At 41.9% G+C, this 20,378-nt stretch overlaps 1 protein-coding gene across 3 annotated transcripts; it reads left to right on the top strand.

Annotated features, from left to right (window-relative positions):
- Positions 1–14,198: 14,198 nt before the first annotated feature.
- LOC133925843 (uncharacterized) lies at positions 14,199–17,457 on the top strand. 3 transcript variants are annotated; one of them, XR_009911016.1, is made up of 4 exons: positions 14,199–14,670; positions 15,241–15,351; positions 15,976–16,444; positions 16,885–17,457. XR_009911016.1 is itself a non-coding variant. In XM_062371593.1 (3 exons), exons 1-3 carry the CDS (start codon positions 14,221–14,223, stop codon positions 15,988–15,990), a joined length of 576 nt encoding a protein of 191 aa, XP_062227577.1. In that variant the 5' UTR covers positions 14,199–14,220; the 3' UTR covers positions 15,991–16,878. The 3 variants fall into 3 exon arrangements, 1 of the variants encoding a protein (XP_062227577.1); XR_009911017.1 differs by lacking the exon at positions 16,885–17,457 and having other exon boundaries at positions 15,976–16,135; positions 16,333–16,878; XM_062371593.1 differs by lacking the exon at positions 16,885–17,457 and having other exon boundaries at positions 15,976–16,878.
- The last annotated feature ends 2,921 nt before the right edge of the window (positions 17,458–20,378 follow it).

Genomic DNA, 20,378 nt, shown 5'->3' with positions numbered 1-20,378 from the left:
CACTTCGATTTGAGTAAATTAGATGAGACAAAGAAATTCCGGAGAGAAAAGAATATAATTCGCAGTTAGAATAGACCCTTTTCTCTAACACATGGGCCCCACAAGTAGCCCAACCACCCATCTCTCCCTATCTCAAGCTCCCTCTCTCTTTCTCCCTCGAATCTGCACTCTAGTAGCTAAATTGAGGTACATATGTGGTACTCACGTGATCACTAGCTCATGAGCTTCCCATCTATTCAATTCATTTTCGTTTTCCCGAAGGATTCGAGCTAGTTTTGATGTCTTTTGGTGTTCATGGTTGAAGCACAAGAAGCATCGGAGTTCTTCCTCTTCCCAAGCTTTTCCCCCTTCAACCGACGGTCCCAAAGCTCGACAAATTACCTTGGGTGAGTCTCCTATGCTCCCATGGTACGAATGTGTGTTTTGGTTGGTCAAAATCCAAGTTTTAGAGCTTCGTTGCAAAATGCCCAAGTTCTTGATGTTTTTGGAGCAATTATGAGATTTTGGTGAATTTGAATTAGAAAATCGAGTTGATAGGTTAGTAAGTAGATCCCATGAGCCATTGTAAAGCCTTTCTCTTTGGTTTGGAATTGAATCAACCAAAGTTTCCCCTCGAAATTGCTCTCTATGCAATGTTCGGAGACTCAGGATAGTCCGGACTTTCCAAAAGAATGGGCCGTTGAATTGTACTAAAAAATCATAAGGATTTATGGTGCAAGTGGGGTCTAGAACCCTTTGTATAGTGTATATGCATGTCCATGTAGTATAGGTTCGTCATGCGAGTCGAATCGATCAATGAAACAGCGAACGCGTTTTCCACTGGAAGTTTGGAGTGTCCGGAAAAGTTTCCGAAGACTCCACGGCCCAAAATGTCCAGGGAATTTTCTGGATAGTCTGGATAAGTTCGTAGACTCAAAAAAAATTTTTGGAGACTCCGTAGTCCGAAAAGTCCAGAGAAAAGACTAGAGACTCATGAGTTACTGTTCATCATGTCTTTTCTTTTGTGTTGATAGCTTGTAAATTTCATAATTGGTTCATACGAACTCCAAAAATTGTGAAACCAGTTGCGTTACCTTCATATGAGTATGAAATACATGTTAAAAAAAATTGAAACTCAAGAAAATACTTTTTATAATTAATTAGTTAATTAAATGCCTTTCGACTTGATTAGGTCATAGTTAATTAATACCATGTCCTAAAATTATGAAACCTCTTGGACAATTCATGTTATGATTAGTGTCATCTAGGAAAGATGTTTCCTTGCATTATAAAGCATATTTTATAGTATTTCATCATATGCATATTGCGGTATGCTTTGTTGTATTTCATTGTTACTCATCATTGTTCTTCTCTATTGAGCGAAGAATCGGCATGTGACCCGGCCGCGGTTGAAGATGATGCCAATCTCTCTGAGTTCTGCGAGTGTTGCGCGGGTAGCATTAGGCGGTTACCAGAGTAGCAAGACAAGTATCTAAGCATAATTCTTCCATTAATTTGGATCATATGCGTCATATGTGATAAATTACGCAGCAAGGCAAGTATCTAGTTTACTTTGGGAGTAGTTCTGTATGACCCTCGCACCTTTCGGCGCATGATCAAATAGTCAGGCTTGATGAAAAAGGTTGACATAAGTACCCCTTGTATGGACCTGTGTGGTCATGCAAGTCGTATGGTCCTCAAGTCGTGTAGGTAAAGGAGTACCTTCTACAAGGTCTAAAAATATTTTGAAATATCGTGCTCTCGGTCATGAGCATGCTTTTATCTATTTGCAGCAATCGTAGAGTTACAAGTGTGGATTGATGGGTTGAGATGGTGCTTTATAGATATTATTTTTATGGTTCAATTTATATATATGTTCAGTTGAAGCTTATGGGTTAGATAGTCGTGTTGGTCAAGTATAAATGCTCACATATGTTTATGTCAAATTTGCTTTCGCATATGAAGTTTACTTAATCATGTGGTCTTTTCTTGCTAACATCTAAATGCATAATCCTTGGAGTCAACCTATTTATAAGTGCTCATTATGGATTAAGTCTTGCGAGTACCTTTGTACTCATGCTGCTTTTTCAGGTGCTACTGTCGAGGAGGAGTTTATCTTTGGCTACTTCACGCCTGCCGAGGGTGATGGCGGGCATGGGTAGGCAACTACTCGGAGGTCACACTTTTGGGGTGAAGCCTAAGGACATATAGCTTCGTCCATCTTTTGCTGTTTTTAGCTTTTGTTTCCATTGCGTAGTTTCTTTTGTTGGATAGGAGTTAAGTCGGTTTTATCTCTTTTTAGCTCTCTTTTATTGTAAATTGTAATAACTTGGTAAATACTTAAGAACTTGTAAACTAATATTAATTACTCGCTCTTTATTAAGCTGTGTTATGATGTTAAATGGTGAAAATGCATGTGTTTCGATCTTTGGCCCAAAACTCGTGTCGGGACTACCAAAATAGTATTCTGGTTAATCATTAAAGTCATGATTAAGTAAATAATCGACTTAATGATTAATTAAATTACTGTTTGGATAGTTTCTCATACTTCTGAACTTGCCCTCTAACCTAGCTGATTTTGTCCTTAAAGACGATACAAGTGGAATAGTTTGGCTGCACATCCTTAGAACACTCAACACTCTCAAATCTAGATTCTAACTCCTTAATGCACTTATCTTCATTTCAGCATCCTTTACGAGCAAAGGATAATTTTTGCAAGCGTCTAAGAGAGTAGATCTAGGCTCCACCTTAAGAAGCTTCTTCTTAGTAATCTCAAGCCAACTATCGACTTGAACATGCAAAGTCTGAGGCTCGGCAAGCTCAGTCTTAGCCTTAGAGCTAAGCAATTCAAGCTCAGACAATGAACATTTTAGCTTAGACTTGAGTTCCTTAACCTCTCAAACCGCTTTCTTAAGTAATCTATCATATCTAACAAGAGCATCATTCAAGGTATCAATATGAAGATAAAGCTAGTCGTAGGAAGGTGGTACATTAGAAGGATCAAGCTCAAGTTCACTGTCGTTGTCATCCGCCATGAAGCAAAGGCCAGTGAAGTCCTTATTCTTCTTCTTGTTCTTCACAGGCGGCTCCTCCTCTTTCGAGCTCTCATCCTCGCTTGAGGATGTGTCGATGTTACTGAGCGCCGCTACAAAAGCTTATGAAGCCGCCTTGGTCGCCTTCTTGGTCATCTTATAGCAATTCTTGAAGAAAGGCTTTTTGTTCTTCTTATGCCTGTCATGGTCGTGGTTGTGTTCTTCCTTCTTTTTGAGCTTGGGCCAATCCACCTTGAAATGAGTAGTTTCACCATACTCATAACAGGCACGAGAACTACCTCTCCTCCAATCTCATCAGTTGTTGTAGATGCGGGTGAACTTCTTTATGATTAATGCCAAATCTTTATCATCAAGTACTTCCACCTGCTCTTCTGTGATAGAGACCAAAGAAGACAAAGCAAATCCATTAGGTGAAGGGTTAGCACAAGAAAACTAACTCCAGCCTAACTGCCACCATCAGATCCTAAAACCAACATCGTGTTCTAAGATAGGGGGTTTCTTAGACCTATCCTAGCCGCCTTGGTTATCTCTGTCGATTTTAGCTTGCTAAAGAGTTCATCACAAGTCAATATACCATAACTGGATGACTCCTCAACGCTAGAGATTTTTTACTTCCCAAATACTACATTCAAGAGCATAGAAAAGTTTGGATCATAGTAAGGCAAAACCCAAGTAGATATAAGATTGCTAACAATTCCATCAAAGCTTGCAAATATAGTATCCAAAGACTCTCCTGGTCCTTACACAAACATTTGATATTTCTGATTGTAAGTGCTTTGATGCCTAGCCTTGATTTGGTTAGTGACCTCATGAAATACACTAAGAATGGAAAAAAAATCTTTCTAGCAGTATAGAGGTGCTAAACTCTATCAAACTCATTACGACTTAGACTGGTGAAATATATTTCTAGCCTTGTTATTGGCTTCATATTGTTCAATCTAGGCCTAAGAAGTGCGACCGATAGGAATTTCATAGTTGGATTCTATAATCTCTCATATAACACTTCCTTAGCTTAAGAGATAAGTCTCCATGTGCATCTTCTAGTAAAAAAGTCACGACCCTCAAAGAGCAGAATCTTTCCATATCTCTTTATTATCGACTACGGATCACAAAGCCAGTTAAGGTCAACAAGTGATCAAACTCGGTTCTGATACTAATTGTAAGACCAAGAAGGACGACTAGAGGAGGGTGACTAGGAGCCTCACCAAATTATTGGAAGGCCTATCCTAATCTTTTCACCTAACGCACCTCAAATCAACACGCGAAAGCAACAAAACTGAGAGAGAAACACAACAAAAATCTCTGAAGAAAGAATGTCTCTCATGGATGAATATGAACTCTAGGTTCCATTGAAATCAATTCCAAGAGTCATAGCCACAAGCTTGTCACTTGATTTGCTTAGATTCAAAGAAATAGGCATCGGTGAAGAGAGTCTACAAGTTGATGATCTAGAGGTAAGAGATGGTTTAAGACTAACTCATAGATGACTCTTATCTGTCTAGCAATAAGAAGAACAACTCTAACATGATGGAAAAATTCAGCTCTTCAACTAAAACGAAAATCACAACCGAAAGACTTGCAAACTTGCAAGGAAAGCTAATAGAGTCAAACTAGAAGGAAATGAACATAAGCATAAGAGGAAATATAAACTTCATTTCTTATAGTGAAATGCCCTATTTTTCGATGGATTCTCACCTAACACAAAAAATTAAGCTCTCCTCTTCCCCTCATCTAAAATTTTAACATATAATCTCAAATGGTTGGTTCAAAAGGGCTCAAACATCCCCCCCCCCTCTCTATTTATAACTTAGGTTCCTTACCCTAAATTTTCTATATTGTTTCCAAAATACCCACCTCTTCTAATATACTCTTACCTACTACTGAGGGCATTTCCGTTCATCTTTTTTATCGTCTATCGAATAACCGTGGCGCCTTCATGACTTAGCTTCTTTTTGACGCAAGCTTCATGATGATGCCACATGCACTTCACACTTTCCTATGGTTTTGAGACCAAACTATAAAACCATCTTGTACGCTTCTAAAAGCGTGACTCAACGCCACTGGTTTACAACTTTAGCAAGTCATCCGATGTCGATGCGTGTACTCCGTCTTGCAATCTCAACCGTCGGCAAGTCTCTCTCGTTTTCAATACCTTCGACGAAGCTTCCGGTGTACATACCAGACCATCCAGCATGTATAAAAGCTCTTTCTCCACTAAGCCGAGGGAAAACTTCTGAAAAATACTCCCATGAAGTCTCCGGTGTACTCAATTGCTTATCACCGGACCATTCGGTGTTCAACTTCGTTCTGGCACCAAAAACACGTCTCTTGGAAAATGGTCCGGTGTTCATACCTCCTTAACACCGGACCATATAGTGAGATCATCGATTTTCTCTTTTGAGTTAAAATCCTCTGGCATGATTTTCTTCTGAACACCGGATCATTTGGTTTGTACAATTTCTCCAATACCGAATCATCTAGTGTGTATATTTTTCTTGACTCAAAATAGAAAGAACCAACTCCCATTTCTCTCTAAAACCGGTTGGTCATAATCATAATCATGCATTCTAATATATAGACATGCTTATAAAAAATAAACTCAACATAAATATTATCAACAACTTATCACAGGTAAACTAAGACATACTTTCACTTAGATTCTCAAAAATCTATTCTCTACCTTTGTTTTCTTTTTATTTGACCCTATAGAATCCATGGTCGTGAAGCCAGACTTTCTAGTTATACCATCAATATGTCTAAAATCATGCATATAGATTGATAAAAACAGATTATACTATCTTACTTTTTTAAAAAAATAAGGAGTGATAGTTTATCAACTAAACCAGCGTTCCCTCTTTTCCTCTACCCCGCACAACCGCACCGCCATCCTGCTCCCGCACAACCGCACACATCACCTGCTCCCCCTCCAATCCCCATCCTGCCCCCTTAAGCCGCTTCTCTCCAAGTGTTGTCACCATACTCCTTCCCTGCCTCTGCTTAGGTCTACTGACGCCACCATACTCCCCTGCGCCGTCACCATCCTCTTGGCAAAAATACGATTTTGTACAATATACGTGACCGTATTTACTGAAATGGACAACTATTTTCTGTATTTACGAATTTAGCACATGTATTCGGCGCACGGTGTGCCGAAAATGAATTTTCGGAGCACGGTGCACCGAAAAAGTCACAAAAGCGTATTTCGGCACATGGTGTGCCGAATACCACCTGTATTCGGCACACCGTGTGCCGAAATACATGTTTTCTTCGTGACAGTTTCGCTCTGCATTTCATGTGATTTGGTTGTGTATTTTATGTAACCAAATTAAAAATTTGTTGCTAATGTAAGACATTTCAAAATGCACGAGTAAAAAAGCAGTCTTTAAGGCGACCGATAGTCTTAACAAGGTATACGAACATGCGCCACATTAACCCTTGTATCAGTGATCATCTTAAAATGGCGATGGAAAGTGATGGTGTAGATTAGCGAAATCATCAAGGCATTGGTGGCATGAAATCATCGTCGTCATCGTCTGGAGGTATCACGGTTCGAGCACGTGCTCTTGTATTGTTCGTTGAACCTTGTACTGTGTGGCTATGGCTGGTGGAACGTCGAGGCATAGGTGGCATGAAATCATCGTTGTCGTCGTCGTCCGGAGGTATCACGGTTCGAGCACGTGCTCTTGTATTATTCGTTGAACCTTCTCCTGTGTGGCTGGTGGAACGCTGAGGCATTGGTGGCATTAAATCGTCGTCGTCGTCGTCTTCAGGTATCACGGTACTAGGACGTGCTCTTGTAGTGTGAGTTGAACCTTCTCATTTATGGTTGGTGGAACACCGAGGCATTGGTGGCATGAAATCGTCATCGTCGTCGTCTTCAGGTATCACGGTACTAGGACGTGCTCTTGTAGTGTGAGTTGAACCTTCTCATTTGTGGCTGGTGGAACACCGAGGCATTAGTGGCATCAAATTGTCATCAGCTCTTGTACCCCTTGGGTTCGCTGATCTTTGTTGTCTTCGACACGAACCAGGCAGCACCCCCCCCCCCCCCCGCCGAAGAGCATTTGCATTGCCAAGAGGTGTGGTATTTCTTTGTTGATTAACTCTGCGTCTTCTGGGAACGCCTAAAGTAGAAGAGGGGTATTCGAATCAATAACAATAAGATAACTATGGTGATCAAATAGAAAATGATGAACCTGTATGTGGGATGCATACTGGTTGGGCAACATCGCCATCCTTCGTTGCCTCATACAGAAACCCAGTAAAGAAGGATGGTCGGCTAGTTCGTAAACACTGAGGTATATTTGGCGGCACTCATGTAATAGGGCCCTAAGGTCGTCGGTTGTTACATGTAGAAGTGGAACGGTGAACGCAGAACATGGCAGTCTTGTATTCAATTTAGACACAGCTTGGATTAGGTTGCTCTCATTGAAGGGATCATCCTTCCCTCCACACCAACCTGCAAGCAGGCAGTTAATGCTATATCAATCGTTGTATATCTCCATGGGAAGCCAGTACTAGAATTTCTCACCATATTGAGATTTTCCTGCAACTTTTTTGCTCTGCACCAAAGCATGAATCGTTGGTTATTTAATAAACATTAAACATGTATGAAATATCGAAAATGATATATACAAATGCTTAATAAGTTACTGATAAATAAGTTATGTATCCTAATTAGTTGAAAAAGATTATGTAAATAAATGTAATTACTTGAACACTGAAGTGTATGGCATAGTACAAATGAGTACATAATATAGTGAATACCACTTAGTACAGATGAGTACACAAAATAGATGAGTACACAATATATTGCACTAGCTCATTAACGACGCCGACGCCGCAAGCAATCCCTAGGAGTGTAAGCGTCTAGCGGGTGTGTGGCCCTCATCCCAGTGGCCTGAGCTGGCCCCTGCCACGTGTGCCCTTGGTCCTCATCTTTGTCTTCATGCTGTGTTCCAACTCCACCGAATGTGTATCCAGAACCGCTAACTCGGCCCTGCATATACCACGCTGTAGGATCGTCATGCGGGAGTGTGCCTGCCGGTAGTACGTGCTCGATGGGAGTCCAAAATGATGAAGTCTCAGCTTCCTAGTACCAGTGTGAACCCCCTGGTGCATCAGGATATTGGGGGTATTGGCCGCTCAGTAGCTCGGTGAAGCTGCTCGCTTGCAATGCAGCAGCCCAGTCAAAATCTTGAGTGCCACTCCAGGTGGGCATCTGCTGTGTGCAGTCAATGACGTCCTCGTGGTGAGTTGATAATCCTGGTGGAGTTGTCTGCGTAGCCTGAGTAGGTTGTGTGAATGGAGGGGGCTGGGAACCCAGTGTGCACTCCTCGGGAGCGGGAGCCTCGGTCACCTCCTCGGCTCCAGCACAAGAATGTGTCCCATGATGTGCCGCAGACGAAGGGGCCTCCCGTGACTGTGCCTCATGAGCACTGGATGAGCACCTGCTATGGGAGGCACGGGACGGGTCCATGGCGGGTATGTCGTATCCCCTATAACGCGGGGCGTAACCACCTACTCCACATATCGCGGACCAAAGGCGAGACCCTCTCGTCCTCATGTATTCTCGGAGAGGGTGCCGATCCCTTCGCGTGGCTGACCCACTCGCTTCCCCACATTCATGCTCCGCATGCCTATGCATTTCGTACCCCGCTTCGGTTTGTTGTTGTTGAGGGTTATGTTAGTAATACGGATGAGAAACTAATGAAAATCGTTATAAGTACAACATCATTTACCACCACATGAAGAAGTCGGGCACGATCTTTGGGGAAGGGTCTGGGGCTGGCGGTACGCTGCCGCTGAGTAAGGTGGGACGCGTTCGTGATTGATACCACGCAAGGTACTCCCAGTACGTGCTATCGTCGTACTGTCCCGCAGGAACGACGACATCCACTGGGCCAGACTCCATCCACCGGGTTATGTGTTCTGCATTAATCTCTGACCAGTCGTGTGTGCTTGCGTTTCCTTGGGCACTCCTCCTGTATGTGACATAAATAGTTAAAATTTTGTAACATAAGAATGGTACATACAGTAACACACTTACTCGTGCACCTGACCAGCGTCTCGTGGGGGAGGTACTGGCACCAACTGACGATGACCAAACTTCCTCTGCACACGATCAGGATAATACACTTCTACATTGTTCATATAAAGCAAAAAAACATCTAGTCATCCATAGGTTGGAGTCACGGAAAACAAGATGATGCGATGAGGCCGCTAGTCGCAATTTTGGCCACTTGTTCACTACGCCATGGATCCCACTCCACAAATTCGGCGCTGAGGACATCAAGGTCACTGATCACCCGGGCGTAGTTTCCATGGTCTTGGTGGTGACTCCATCGCAGCCAGGCATGAAGCCACCGATAACCCATCATTGGCCTCATGTCGTCGGCTGTGTCGACCGTAGAAGGTGTAGGCAGCCAGAAATAGATCCCATCTTTGTTGACCGTTAGGTAGCGGCACACAATCCTTTGTATGTAGTAGCCAACACAGTAGATCCCCAACTGTAATGTGTCAGCTCGTACGGACGTGACGTGAGCTCACGCGCTAACCATACAATATGCAGAAGTACATAATCACCTGCCGTGTTGCAAAACATAATACCTCCAAGCAAGATGTACAAGTACACCTCGTAATGCTGCATAACTGTTGCCTCGTCTGCATCCGGTGGGCAAGGGCTGAACTGTGGTAGGCCATGAATCCATGACATGGAGAGCACTACATCCTTCATGTCATATTGCACGTTAAACCTACAAGATGCAGAGAATCAATGAACCACGAACAACACTGCAACGTATGAAATGCTTTATGTAACAAATAATTACCTGTCGTGAATATAACTCTTCCACTGCTCCTTTGCTGGTCGTGGAAGTATTAACGGGGTGCCCCTTATCGGTAGCCCGGTCAGCAACGTCCCATAAAGTAACAGTCATCTCTCCGTAAGGAAAGTGGAACGTGTGCGTCTCAGGACGCCAGCGGTTGATGAGGCCTGTGAGCAACGAGACCTCAATCGGCGGCAACGGAGTCCTGCCACCACCCTCCATGGGAGCTCCTACCATCATAAGTGCGAATGGTAGTAGTTCGGCCTATGCGAGGGGCTCGTGGAATCGAGGGTCTAACTCCTTAAGCTTGCGCACACTTCTGAAACGCAATGGGAGCAACTGCAAAGGTATGCAATACATTTATAGAGTAAGTACCAAGGTATTAGAGCAATTGAAATTCACGTACTATCGATGTACCTGTTGCCCTGCGAAAATCATCCTTCCCCTGTGGTTCTCATCATACCGTAGTTGAAGAAGCTCGGGAAGGTGAACGTGAGCCATGCCAATGATTTCAAGCCTCATGGTTCAATTACAAAACAAAGTAAGACAACAGCTATTACAAAATGGGTACAACGCCTAATACGTTCATAACAAATTACAATACAATCCATGTTTCCAACAAACTTCATATAACAAACTCACTGGCACCAAAGCTAATATAATCCAGTTCGATCGTAGCCTAATAGTTTATCGCCGGGTCGGACAAGTCCTCCTGTCATGGCCGGATTGCTTGCATATTTTGCACCTACGTAGTCCATCAACAGCATCTGCTGCATCCATGTCACCTTCAAGCCTCGTGGCTCTAGGCCTTCCAGGATCCGTGCGTCTGGCCTTGGGATAAGGTACCCACTTAAGCCCCTCGATTGCTTTATAGCTGGATCCGATGTTAAACGAACGCATCTTTGGAAGCCATGTGCTCTTCAGTGCATCGATCGTGAAATAGGGTGATACGTATTGTGATCCGTTGTTCCCGCCCATGTCCCTGCAAGCGGCCAAGACATGGGAGCACGGGATATGATGTAGTTTTGGCTTATTGCATGTGCAGTTCACCTCGTGAGGACCAATTTGACATTGTTGCACGGTGTCCCTTGCACTGTATCCAGAAGTGTACCGACGACGACACATGACCTCAAATTCATTGTTGGTCCGGTCGTAGATCCTAGTCGGATGAAAGTGTGCCTTACTCCTCCTTCTGGATAAGATCTCCTCCACCTTAGGTGCGAACCGCGTGCTGCACTCCATTGCAGCTATACCACGCTCTCGAAAGTAGTCAGCTGTCCTATAGAATGTGAGCTCAATTATGGCACATAATGGGAGGCCGCGTACACCCTTTAGGACATTGTTGAACGTCTCAGCTATGTTCGTTGTTATGATCGTATACCTATTATAAGAGACAACAATTTTAGATATGATATTTTCGTAACCAAAAGGAAAATACGATCTTTCAAACGCTATGTTCTCACCTAGAACCGTGAGTATCATGGAATAGGGCTCAACGCTCCGCCGGCTTTCCCGCTATCCACTGGCTAAACGTACCACGTGAACAACTAATGATGGTTTGGCCCCCCACCATTTGCGTCCGCAGATAGTCCTCCTGTGCTTCTTGCTGTGCCATCATCTTACGAGTGGTCTGATATGATGCAGACTCATTCTCTATTGCCGACGACACGTGTCCTCACCACGGTGAGGAACCACAACCAACTATCATTGTTCTCACTCTCAACCAATGCATACGCGAGAGGAATGATCTGATTGTTTGCATCCGCCGCCATCGTTGTCATTAGGTTACCATGGTACTTTCCGCTAAGAAATGTGGCATCCACACATACCACCGGCTTGCAATGCCTAAAAGCTTCGATGCATTGGCCAAAGGACCAGAAAAACCTAATGAGGTATAGATAAGTGTTGCTGTATGACCTATCATCCAGCCTGATCGGCTCATCCGCATGGCCCACTGGGTCCCGGGGTTGGTCATGGCAATCTTCTGCAGTAGCCTCAGTGCGTAGTGGTACGAGTCTTTGAAACTTCCAAACAACATCTTCAATGCCTTCTACTTCGCTCGCCACGCGGTGTGGTAATTGATCAGCATACCCGTCTTAGTCTGCACCTCCTCCATAATGGATTTTGGCGACAAACATATGTTTGTGCCAACAAGGGTGATGAGTAGTTGGGCTATGAACCTCGCATCAACCGCGTGGCTCACATTCCTAACAGCCTCTTCGCTGCATGTATGTGGGGGTGTGTCTACTCAGCATAAAATAGTTCTCGTGCTTTGGCTTATGGGCTTGTACGAAGTAAGGACAAGTCGGGTGCTTCGTACACCTGACCTCATACTCCGTATGGTTAGATAAGCACACTTGTGGTCCCTTCTTGTGATTACAGCATAGTTACTGATAAAGTGGATGACCTCTTCCCTGTTCCGAAACCGTTGCCCCACCTGGATGTCGCTCTTTTGGTATCCCCAATTAGATAGGGTGTTATACTCACTGATGGTACAATTTAGCAGCCCAGCACCATGAAAGTACTGGATCGCCGGCACCAAGTCATCGTTGTCAGCACCTTCTTCGTTGCCACTACCACCGGCTTCATCATCCATACATCGTGCATCTACCTCACCATGGTCCACTTCGGGTCCATCCGTACCCGAAGTGCCCTCCCTGACATTCCCTCCCGCCTCATCATGCATCACATTATGGTCTGATTCTTCCACGGTAGCCACCTCTTCACCATGCACCGGTCGTGATACTATGTTTACGTACATTCCCATTTCAAAGTTCTCCTCTAATGCCTTACGTGAGTACAAGGCACATGCGTTATTCCTTCTCAAATCGAACAACGTATGGATAATGAGCGAGCTGTTTGGTACAGACCTTGGCCTGACACCCTCTAGGATAACATTGTAGGACTGCTGGTTTAGACGCAAAAGGCTCATAACATATGTTTGTAAGCCTTCTAGATCAATTGGTAGCTCAACCGTACTCTCTACATACTGGCAGTTCTGAATGGACACGAGTCTCCCATGCAAAACAGCGGGACGTTCTTCATAATAAATATGGATAGTCATAGCGTCTCTGCTAAACAAACATAAATTGCCAAATAACTAATTAGATGTATGTTACATACCTCCTCTATTTTAGCCAATGTATTAGCACGGAATAAATACTATACTTGCTCTAATTACATTTTCTAATCTAAATATTACGATTAATATTACACTATAGTTGCTTTTGTTGCGCGATCATACAATATGCAAATATTGTACCTACTCTGTTTTTCCAACTTAATATCATTTATCCAATATATTCGAACAGAATAAATACTATACTTGCTCTAATTACATTTTTTAATCTAAATATTACGATTAATGTTACACTAGAGATCATAGAATATGCAAATATTGTACCTACTCTATTTTACCAACTTAATATCATTTATCCAATTTATTCAAACGGAATAAATACTCTACTTGCTCCAATTACATTTTCTAATCTAAATAAATATTACGATTACTATTACACTATAGTACCGTCTATTACGAGATCATACAGTATGCAAATATTACACCTACTCTATTTTAGCAACTTAATATCTACATGCTATAATTATATTTTCTAATCTAAATATAAGTACATACATAATCTATGATCCAAATAACTAGCTGATTCTGTTACGACATCATAAAATATGTAAATATTATACCTACTATATTTTATCAACTTAATAAATATAAGTACTTACTACTAAGGAAGACTGTCCTGCTGCACCGCAGCTCCTCGTGCTCGACTGCTCGCGCTCGCGCTAATTTGCTGCTCTGCTCGCCGTCGTGCTCTCCTCTGCTCGCAGCTCCAAACGCAGCAGCTGTGCTGCCATTTATAGCTCGACGAGCCGGCCAGCAGCAGACAAATTGATGCGGGGAGACATGAAAAAGCGAAAAGCAAAAGGGAAAGTAAAAAGGAAAAATGAAAAGAAAAAGAAAAAGTAAAGCGCGACGTGATGCGACGTGACGCAAAAGCGTATTCCGGCATATTGTGTGCCGAATACAGTTTGTATTCGACACACCGTGTGCCGAAATACACTTTTTGCTATATTCGTGTGGCGAATACAGGTCATTTTCAGCACACCGTGTGTCGAATACAGTGTATTCGGCACACGGTGTGCCGAAAATGACTTTTTCGGTGCACCGTACTTCAAAAATTCGTTTTTAGTACACCATACGTCGAATACATATGCTAAATACGTAAATAAAAAAATAGTTATCCATTTCAATAAATACGGTGACCTATATTGTACAAAATTGTAAGTTCAAAACCGATCGTTTAACCATTGCAGCCGACGGGGATTTGGATCTGTGAGAAAAGAGGATGGGGAGCAGAAACTCACGAGTAGTAGAATTTGTGCGACAGCACGGAGCTACGGCCGTCGCCGTGGTTGTCGAAGCACCGTCGTCGGCCTCCTCGTCCGACTGCGCGGCCTCGTCGGCGGCGGGCTCCAGCGACCGGACGCATCCGGCGCACCCTCGGCCGCTTGTACACCTGCGCCGCCGCCGAAACCTTAGCGCGACTAGCGATGAGGCAGGGGAGAGGATTGCGTGCTTCCCTGGAGATGAAGTGGAGCTCCATCTATTGATGTTCCACAGCATCCGATCTGCTCTTCGAGACACCCTCACCCTCCGCCTCCCCGACTCCACCTCCTCCTCCCTGGCCCCGACTGCAAGCACGCCTGCTCCAACTCCTGCACCCCGGCCGAACCCAAGCACTCCAACGCCGCCGACATCAAACTCTTCCCCACACGCCCGCACACCATCGGCACAGGTATGGTGACGGTAATTCATTGGAATTAAATTCGTTGTGCACCGAATTTGCAGTAAAAGGGTACTGAGATGTCAATTATTTTCCGTGGACGTGTTTGTTCTTTTCTTGATAATTTTTGTTCGGTGGTTTATTTTGGAATGAATATGTCGATCTGATGACATTCTGTGCTCTAAGTAATCGCTAAAGTAAGTCCTACATTTGCCAAGAATTGAAATAGCCGTGTGCATAGGTGGTGGTTCTCGGCACTAATAGTGAGGATAGAATATCTTTTAATGGCTGTTTGTGTACAAATCGCTAAAGTAAGTCCCTTTTTTTTTATCATATGTTACCTTGCCGTTTGAGTTACTTAGCAGATATGCCAACCTTATCTATGCCAAGGTTGGTGCTTTTCTATTTCTGTACCTTTTTTTCTTCATGTTGTCATATTTGACATGACTTTTGTCTATTATGCTCTTCGTCGAGATACTGCCCCAGTTGTTTTGTCACAAGAGATCTCCATTATTCATGCCCCTCTCTACTTGTTTGCTGCTTGCTTCTCCTGTTTGAGGATGTATGCTGTGTTACAAACAGGTTAAAGACAAGTCAAATGGAGCAGTATACGTTGTTGCGGAATCTAGGCTTGGTCAATTGCCAGTGAAGGCCAAAGCTTCAGGAAGGAAGCAACCATCTTATGAATTTTTGGTAAAGATTCCTGGTTCATCCTTAGTTGGCCTAAAGTGACTAGTTTTCTTTTGATCAATCTTATGTTTGTACCTGATTGCATGGGATCAAGTATGAAATATCCACTACATAATGGAAACTACTTTTGAATTACATGCATTATCTTTTACCTGATCTTCAGATTGTGATTTGTAGAACTCTCAAACTAAAGTTCTCAATGCTAGATACAAGAGTTGTGGCTGGAGCATAAAGTTTTTCCATAAATCTAGCTGCTTCTGGTTATCCCTTTGTTAACCATGAGTTGGTTTTGTAAGACTTCACTGCTAATTTTTGTCGGAGTAAACAATCCACTTTGCTTTTGACATATGACGTTCAAGTGTAACTTTAGAATTTTTCTGCCTGTGTGGAGATGCTACTTTGGTTAGTAGCTTGTTAAAATAATGTGTTCCACTTTTGTTGTGCGCTATAGTTTTATGAGTGGTGGATTCTTTTGCTCAGCTATACCAATAATTGTTACTCTTGAGTCTCATTTACGGAGCATTGTGTGAGAAACTCAATTTCATGTGATAACCAAGGATAATTGCAGTAAACATCTGTAGTTTTTTTTCCATTCATTTTACTGTCGCTTTTTTCCTCTGGTTGCAGATACACTCTGTTTGATTTTTTCACGGGGTTTCAAGATACTGCCTTTAGAGTGATTGCGGATAACTATGTAACTGATGATAGTGGAACTGGTGTTGTCCACTGTGCTCCTTCTTTTGGTGAAGACGACCATCATGTTTGCCTTGCTGCTGGGATAATTGAGGTTGGATTATTTCTTCTTTACTCTATGAATATCTAGAGTAATTGATATTCTGCTAAGGTGGTAAGGTTGAGGAAAAAAAGGATCATTAGACCAGTGAAGTCCTTTTTTTAAGAAGCACGAGGCAGTAAAGCCTCCATTTCCATTTTTATTAAGTGAAACCATCAAACAACTGATGAACATTAGAACAACTTTGGAAGAGAGCCATGGTAGCACCATGCCTCCCTTTACCAGTGTTGACACTAGCAGAGCATCCATCAGCGCGCTACAACTAAAGATAACTACATGAGAAGCTTTGACAGAACACTCCCGGTATTTTCTAACACCTCAAAGCTGTTTTTTTTTTTCTGATAACTCTTGTTTGAGCTTACTAAGTTACTATGCACATTTAAGTTGTTGAACATATAGAACACAATGCCTATTTTCCTAATGTGCACAGTTTGTCTTGAAATCTGGGATATCTACTTCCTGTTTTCCAAAGCATTGTTAAATTATCAAGGGATCATGCACTTGTCATATTGCTTCTTTGATCCATGCAAACCATCTCTTTGGTGTCGGGGTGCAATGCACCATCTGATTCTTTGCTCTTATTTCATTATCTAGCTGTTCTTCTACATGTTTCTATGCTGTCCTACATTAGCTGTTCTTCTACAAGTTTCTATGCAGATATTTCAGATGCAACACACTTCAGTTAGCTTCAGACCCTCGATTTTGTTTATTAGATCCTCATGGATTATTTTTTTTATTTGCAGATATTTCAGACTAAAGGACTGCTTTAGTAACGTTCTAAAAATCTGGAGTAGGACAGGTATCCATCAAAATAATCCTAGATACTTTTGATTTGTTATGCACTTTTGGGTTCTCCTATAGATCACATATGACAGTGTACAGATGATACATTGTGCTGCCACTAGAGAAATTGAATTGGACATCTCGTGTAGTCGCGTCATGGCGTTTTTAGTTCCCATGTTTCATAGCTATAAATTGTTGCGTGGTAACGTCAAATGCCATTTATATCAGGATTTTGTTTGTCAAATTAGCTTACCAGTTTGACAACAGAGGTGCCCCTGTATATCATCTAAACACAAGTCATTATCGAACTAACACAGTATGTTTTGATCTGAGATTGTTAAACACATTGAGTTGTGCCTAAAGTATAAACGTGGTCTAGCATTGCATCTTGTTGGTAGCTTAGTTGATCAATGCATTCCTTACGTTTGAATTGGTTCAACGAGGACAGACTTAGTGGGTATTCCCAAATGGTTTGTATTTTTTATTTGCGTTTATGATCTGCGACAAATTTTTGGGTATATACTTTGTTATGTTCGACGCCAACGCTTAGCTTTAATCTCTTTTTGTTATGGGCGTTGCAAAGTGTTCAGCGTATGCTCGAATAAGGATGTAAATTTGGTTGCACGGCGGTGTTGCTTGGTGTTCAGAATAATGCTTTAAGTGTTTCAACAATGTTAATAATGTGATAGCTTGAAGATATTATGACAATGATGATTGATTTTAGAGGAGTTAACAATGTTATTGTATGTAAATTTTCGGCTCCTGTTGCAATGCCCGGATATTGAACTAGTACTAGATAAGAGTAATTTTGTAATTTTATGATATAGACATACCCGTGCCACTTTAATACGCCCAATGTAAATAGGGTATTAGTATGTTGGTTTGACTAAACACAGTTCAGAACATGCCCTGGGAAGTAATTAACCAGATTTGGCAATCCTCACCAACGCATAAACCGTCCCTTGATAGGCCAGAGCATGCACGAAAGCAGCGCAACCCTTATCCGGCCTGTGTGGAGGGGCGTCCGTGTGTGGTTGCTGTTACGTTGATCAAGGCTCTATTATATTTGAAATCATATTTTTATTGATAACAGATTTAAACACGGATAGTTTGGATACGAATATGATCACAGATAATGTCAGAAACGAATACAAAACAAATATGTGCGGCAAATATTTATTAAAATATGAAAGATCACTCAAATTGTATGTAAAATTATAACAAAAATAGAGAATATATTTATATTGAAAGTTACTATGCAATAGCTGAGATGATATAGTTGACACACTTAGTCACTTGATAATGAACAATATAACTTAGCTCATTATAACTTTGTAAGGTCATACGTTATATTTATTATAAGTTTATACAGTAGTTAGACTTAGTAAATATATTTAAACTTAGTTTATTATGAACTTACAAATCTAATGAAATACTAAAGATAATATATACATAAATAGGAGGGAGGATATTCCTCGGGACGGGCCTGTCGTTGTAGGGGAAAAAGATGACGAGGGCGCCTAACCCCGCGTTGCATGCAACAGCGAGTGTGGATAACACCCTAGCGCTACTGTTGGGTCAAGCGGGAACCAGCAATGACCACATCCTTGCCCTTATCAACATCTGGCTAACGATATAGAGAGAAGCATCTTATTTAAAAAGGTAAATATGTTGCCCTTTCAATAGGCGACATGTTTAAAATAATAAAAATTCGTTCGCTTGTTTCTAAAATTCAAAACACTATCAAAATTATCATAAAAGATTCTATTTTTTTATTTAGAAGATCCTATGATCCAGCTCTTAAAAAAATTTAAATTATCATGAAAAATTCTAATTTTTTTCATGATCTAGCTCTTAAAAAAATCTAGACAAAAATATGATAGGTATAATAAGAAATAGAAAGACATACTGCATATAATAAAATTTGTCTTTTTTTTTCTCGTTGTACATATCATATTTGGAGTTGAATTTTTTTAAGCTAGATTATAGGATCATTTGCACCATATATATATATTTTAGATTTTTTTCATGAATATTTCAATAATGTTTTGAATTTTGATAGCATTGTAATATTGTATCAGCGCCTGGGTTTTAGATAATATCCAAACTTAGATACTCCGGATATCCAATACTGTCAGAAACTGTTACCCCAATTTTAAAAAATATTTAATATTGATTTTAAAAAATCTATCTATTTCTAATTTCAATTTAGATCGGCCAGAAATTATGCGATCGTCACCCAAGTCATGCCCCATGCATATAGAGGGTGGGGGGAGCGCGCGCACCTAGAGCATGCATGGCCGCAGAGAGCTAGCTCTCGTGTTCCCCTGCAGTCTGCAGAGGCCGGTTACGGTCTGCATCTGCTTTACCCAACTACTGGATCATGGATCATGGACTCATCTGTATCAGTCTCTAACTTTTTCGTCCACTAGCTTGCTAGCTGCATGCTTGGCCCTTCCATGGGCTCGGTATGCGGATGCATGCATCTACATACTTCTCATCTACATACTTCTTTCGGTTGATCGGTTCAGTGTGTGCGTGCCTGCGTGACAGCCGCCGGTTTAGTGACGACCTAACTGAAAACTACCTGCTTTACGATCGCTTTTTACGATCGCTATCTGGTTAAAGCGCCGTCGGCGTGTGTAATGTACCTCAACGACGACAGGAGATTACCGGGTTTAAGCTTGGGGTTTCTGTGAGTTCGAATGTGAAACTCTGCATCTGAGGAAAAAAAAAGGAGGGGGCGCAAACTAACTTATTCCTGGATCAAAATGGTGTGTCGCATTGTTGGTAATGCTTGCTCCAGATCAGCAGCGGATCTTAGGATGTGGAAGGGGCTTAAGCTCCCTCTCCCAACCGGCTGCTACTCCTCTATAACCCTCAAGTTCCCCTCTATTTTTTTAAGAGAAGAAGAAGGATGAGGTAGAGGAGGGGAAAAAGATCAGCCTACTTCATAACTTTCGTTGCGTCCGTTACCGTTAGAGATGTCCTCATATGTGGAGAGAGATGAGAAAGTGGAAATAATGCCTAGGGGACGAGGGAGAGGGCCGGCCCTGACGGGGGCCTAGCACCTTGACCATGAACTAAAATTTTGCATTGTTATTACTCTTTAAGATTTTGAAGAACTTCCATCACCATAATAAACTAAAATAATCAAGCAGCTGTACCGAGATCAAAAGAAATCAAAGACGTGTCACATGATCCCCCTGAAGCTATTCGCCGGAGATCTCTCAGCGTACTGCATCAGATCACACTACAGAGCTGAAAAAGCAGTCAAAAACAAAAAAACTTAAAACAAGTGGCATCAACTTGCTTAATTAATTGCTGCAGAGATCAGGCTGCCTGCTGGTTTTGATTTATCGGTGTTGCTGTATGTTACTTGCATGCAGATCATCCACTGAATCAATGACTATATATCTCTTATCTACTACTTAAAAATATCTAATGAATTTTT

Source organism: Phragmites australis, chromosome 8 (genome assembly GCF_958298935.1).
Source record: "Phragmites australis chromosome 8, lpPhrAust1.1, whole genome shotgun sequence".
Lineage (NCBI taxonomy): Eukaryota > Viridiplantae > Streptophyta > Magnoliopsida > Poales > Poaceae > Phragmites > Phragmites australis.
Note: the sequence above shows the minus strand (reverse complement) of the source record. Positions and strands in the feature narration are given on the sequence as shown.

What these genes read in the sequence shown, in the direction of transcription:
- LOC133925843 (XM_062371593.1), top strand. Translation starts at nt 14,221, where the DNA reads ATGGGGAGCAGAAACTCACGAGTAGTAGAATTTGTGCGACAGCACGGA. An exon ending in CCCGCACACCATCGGCACAG is followed by an intron (nt 14,671 to 15,240) that starts GTATGGTGACGG and finishes TGTTACAAACAG; the next exon opens with GTTAAAGACAAGTCAAATGG.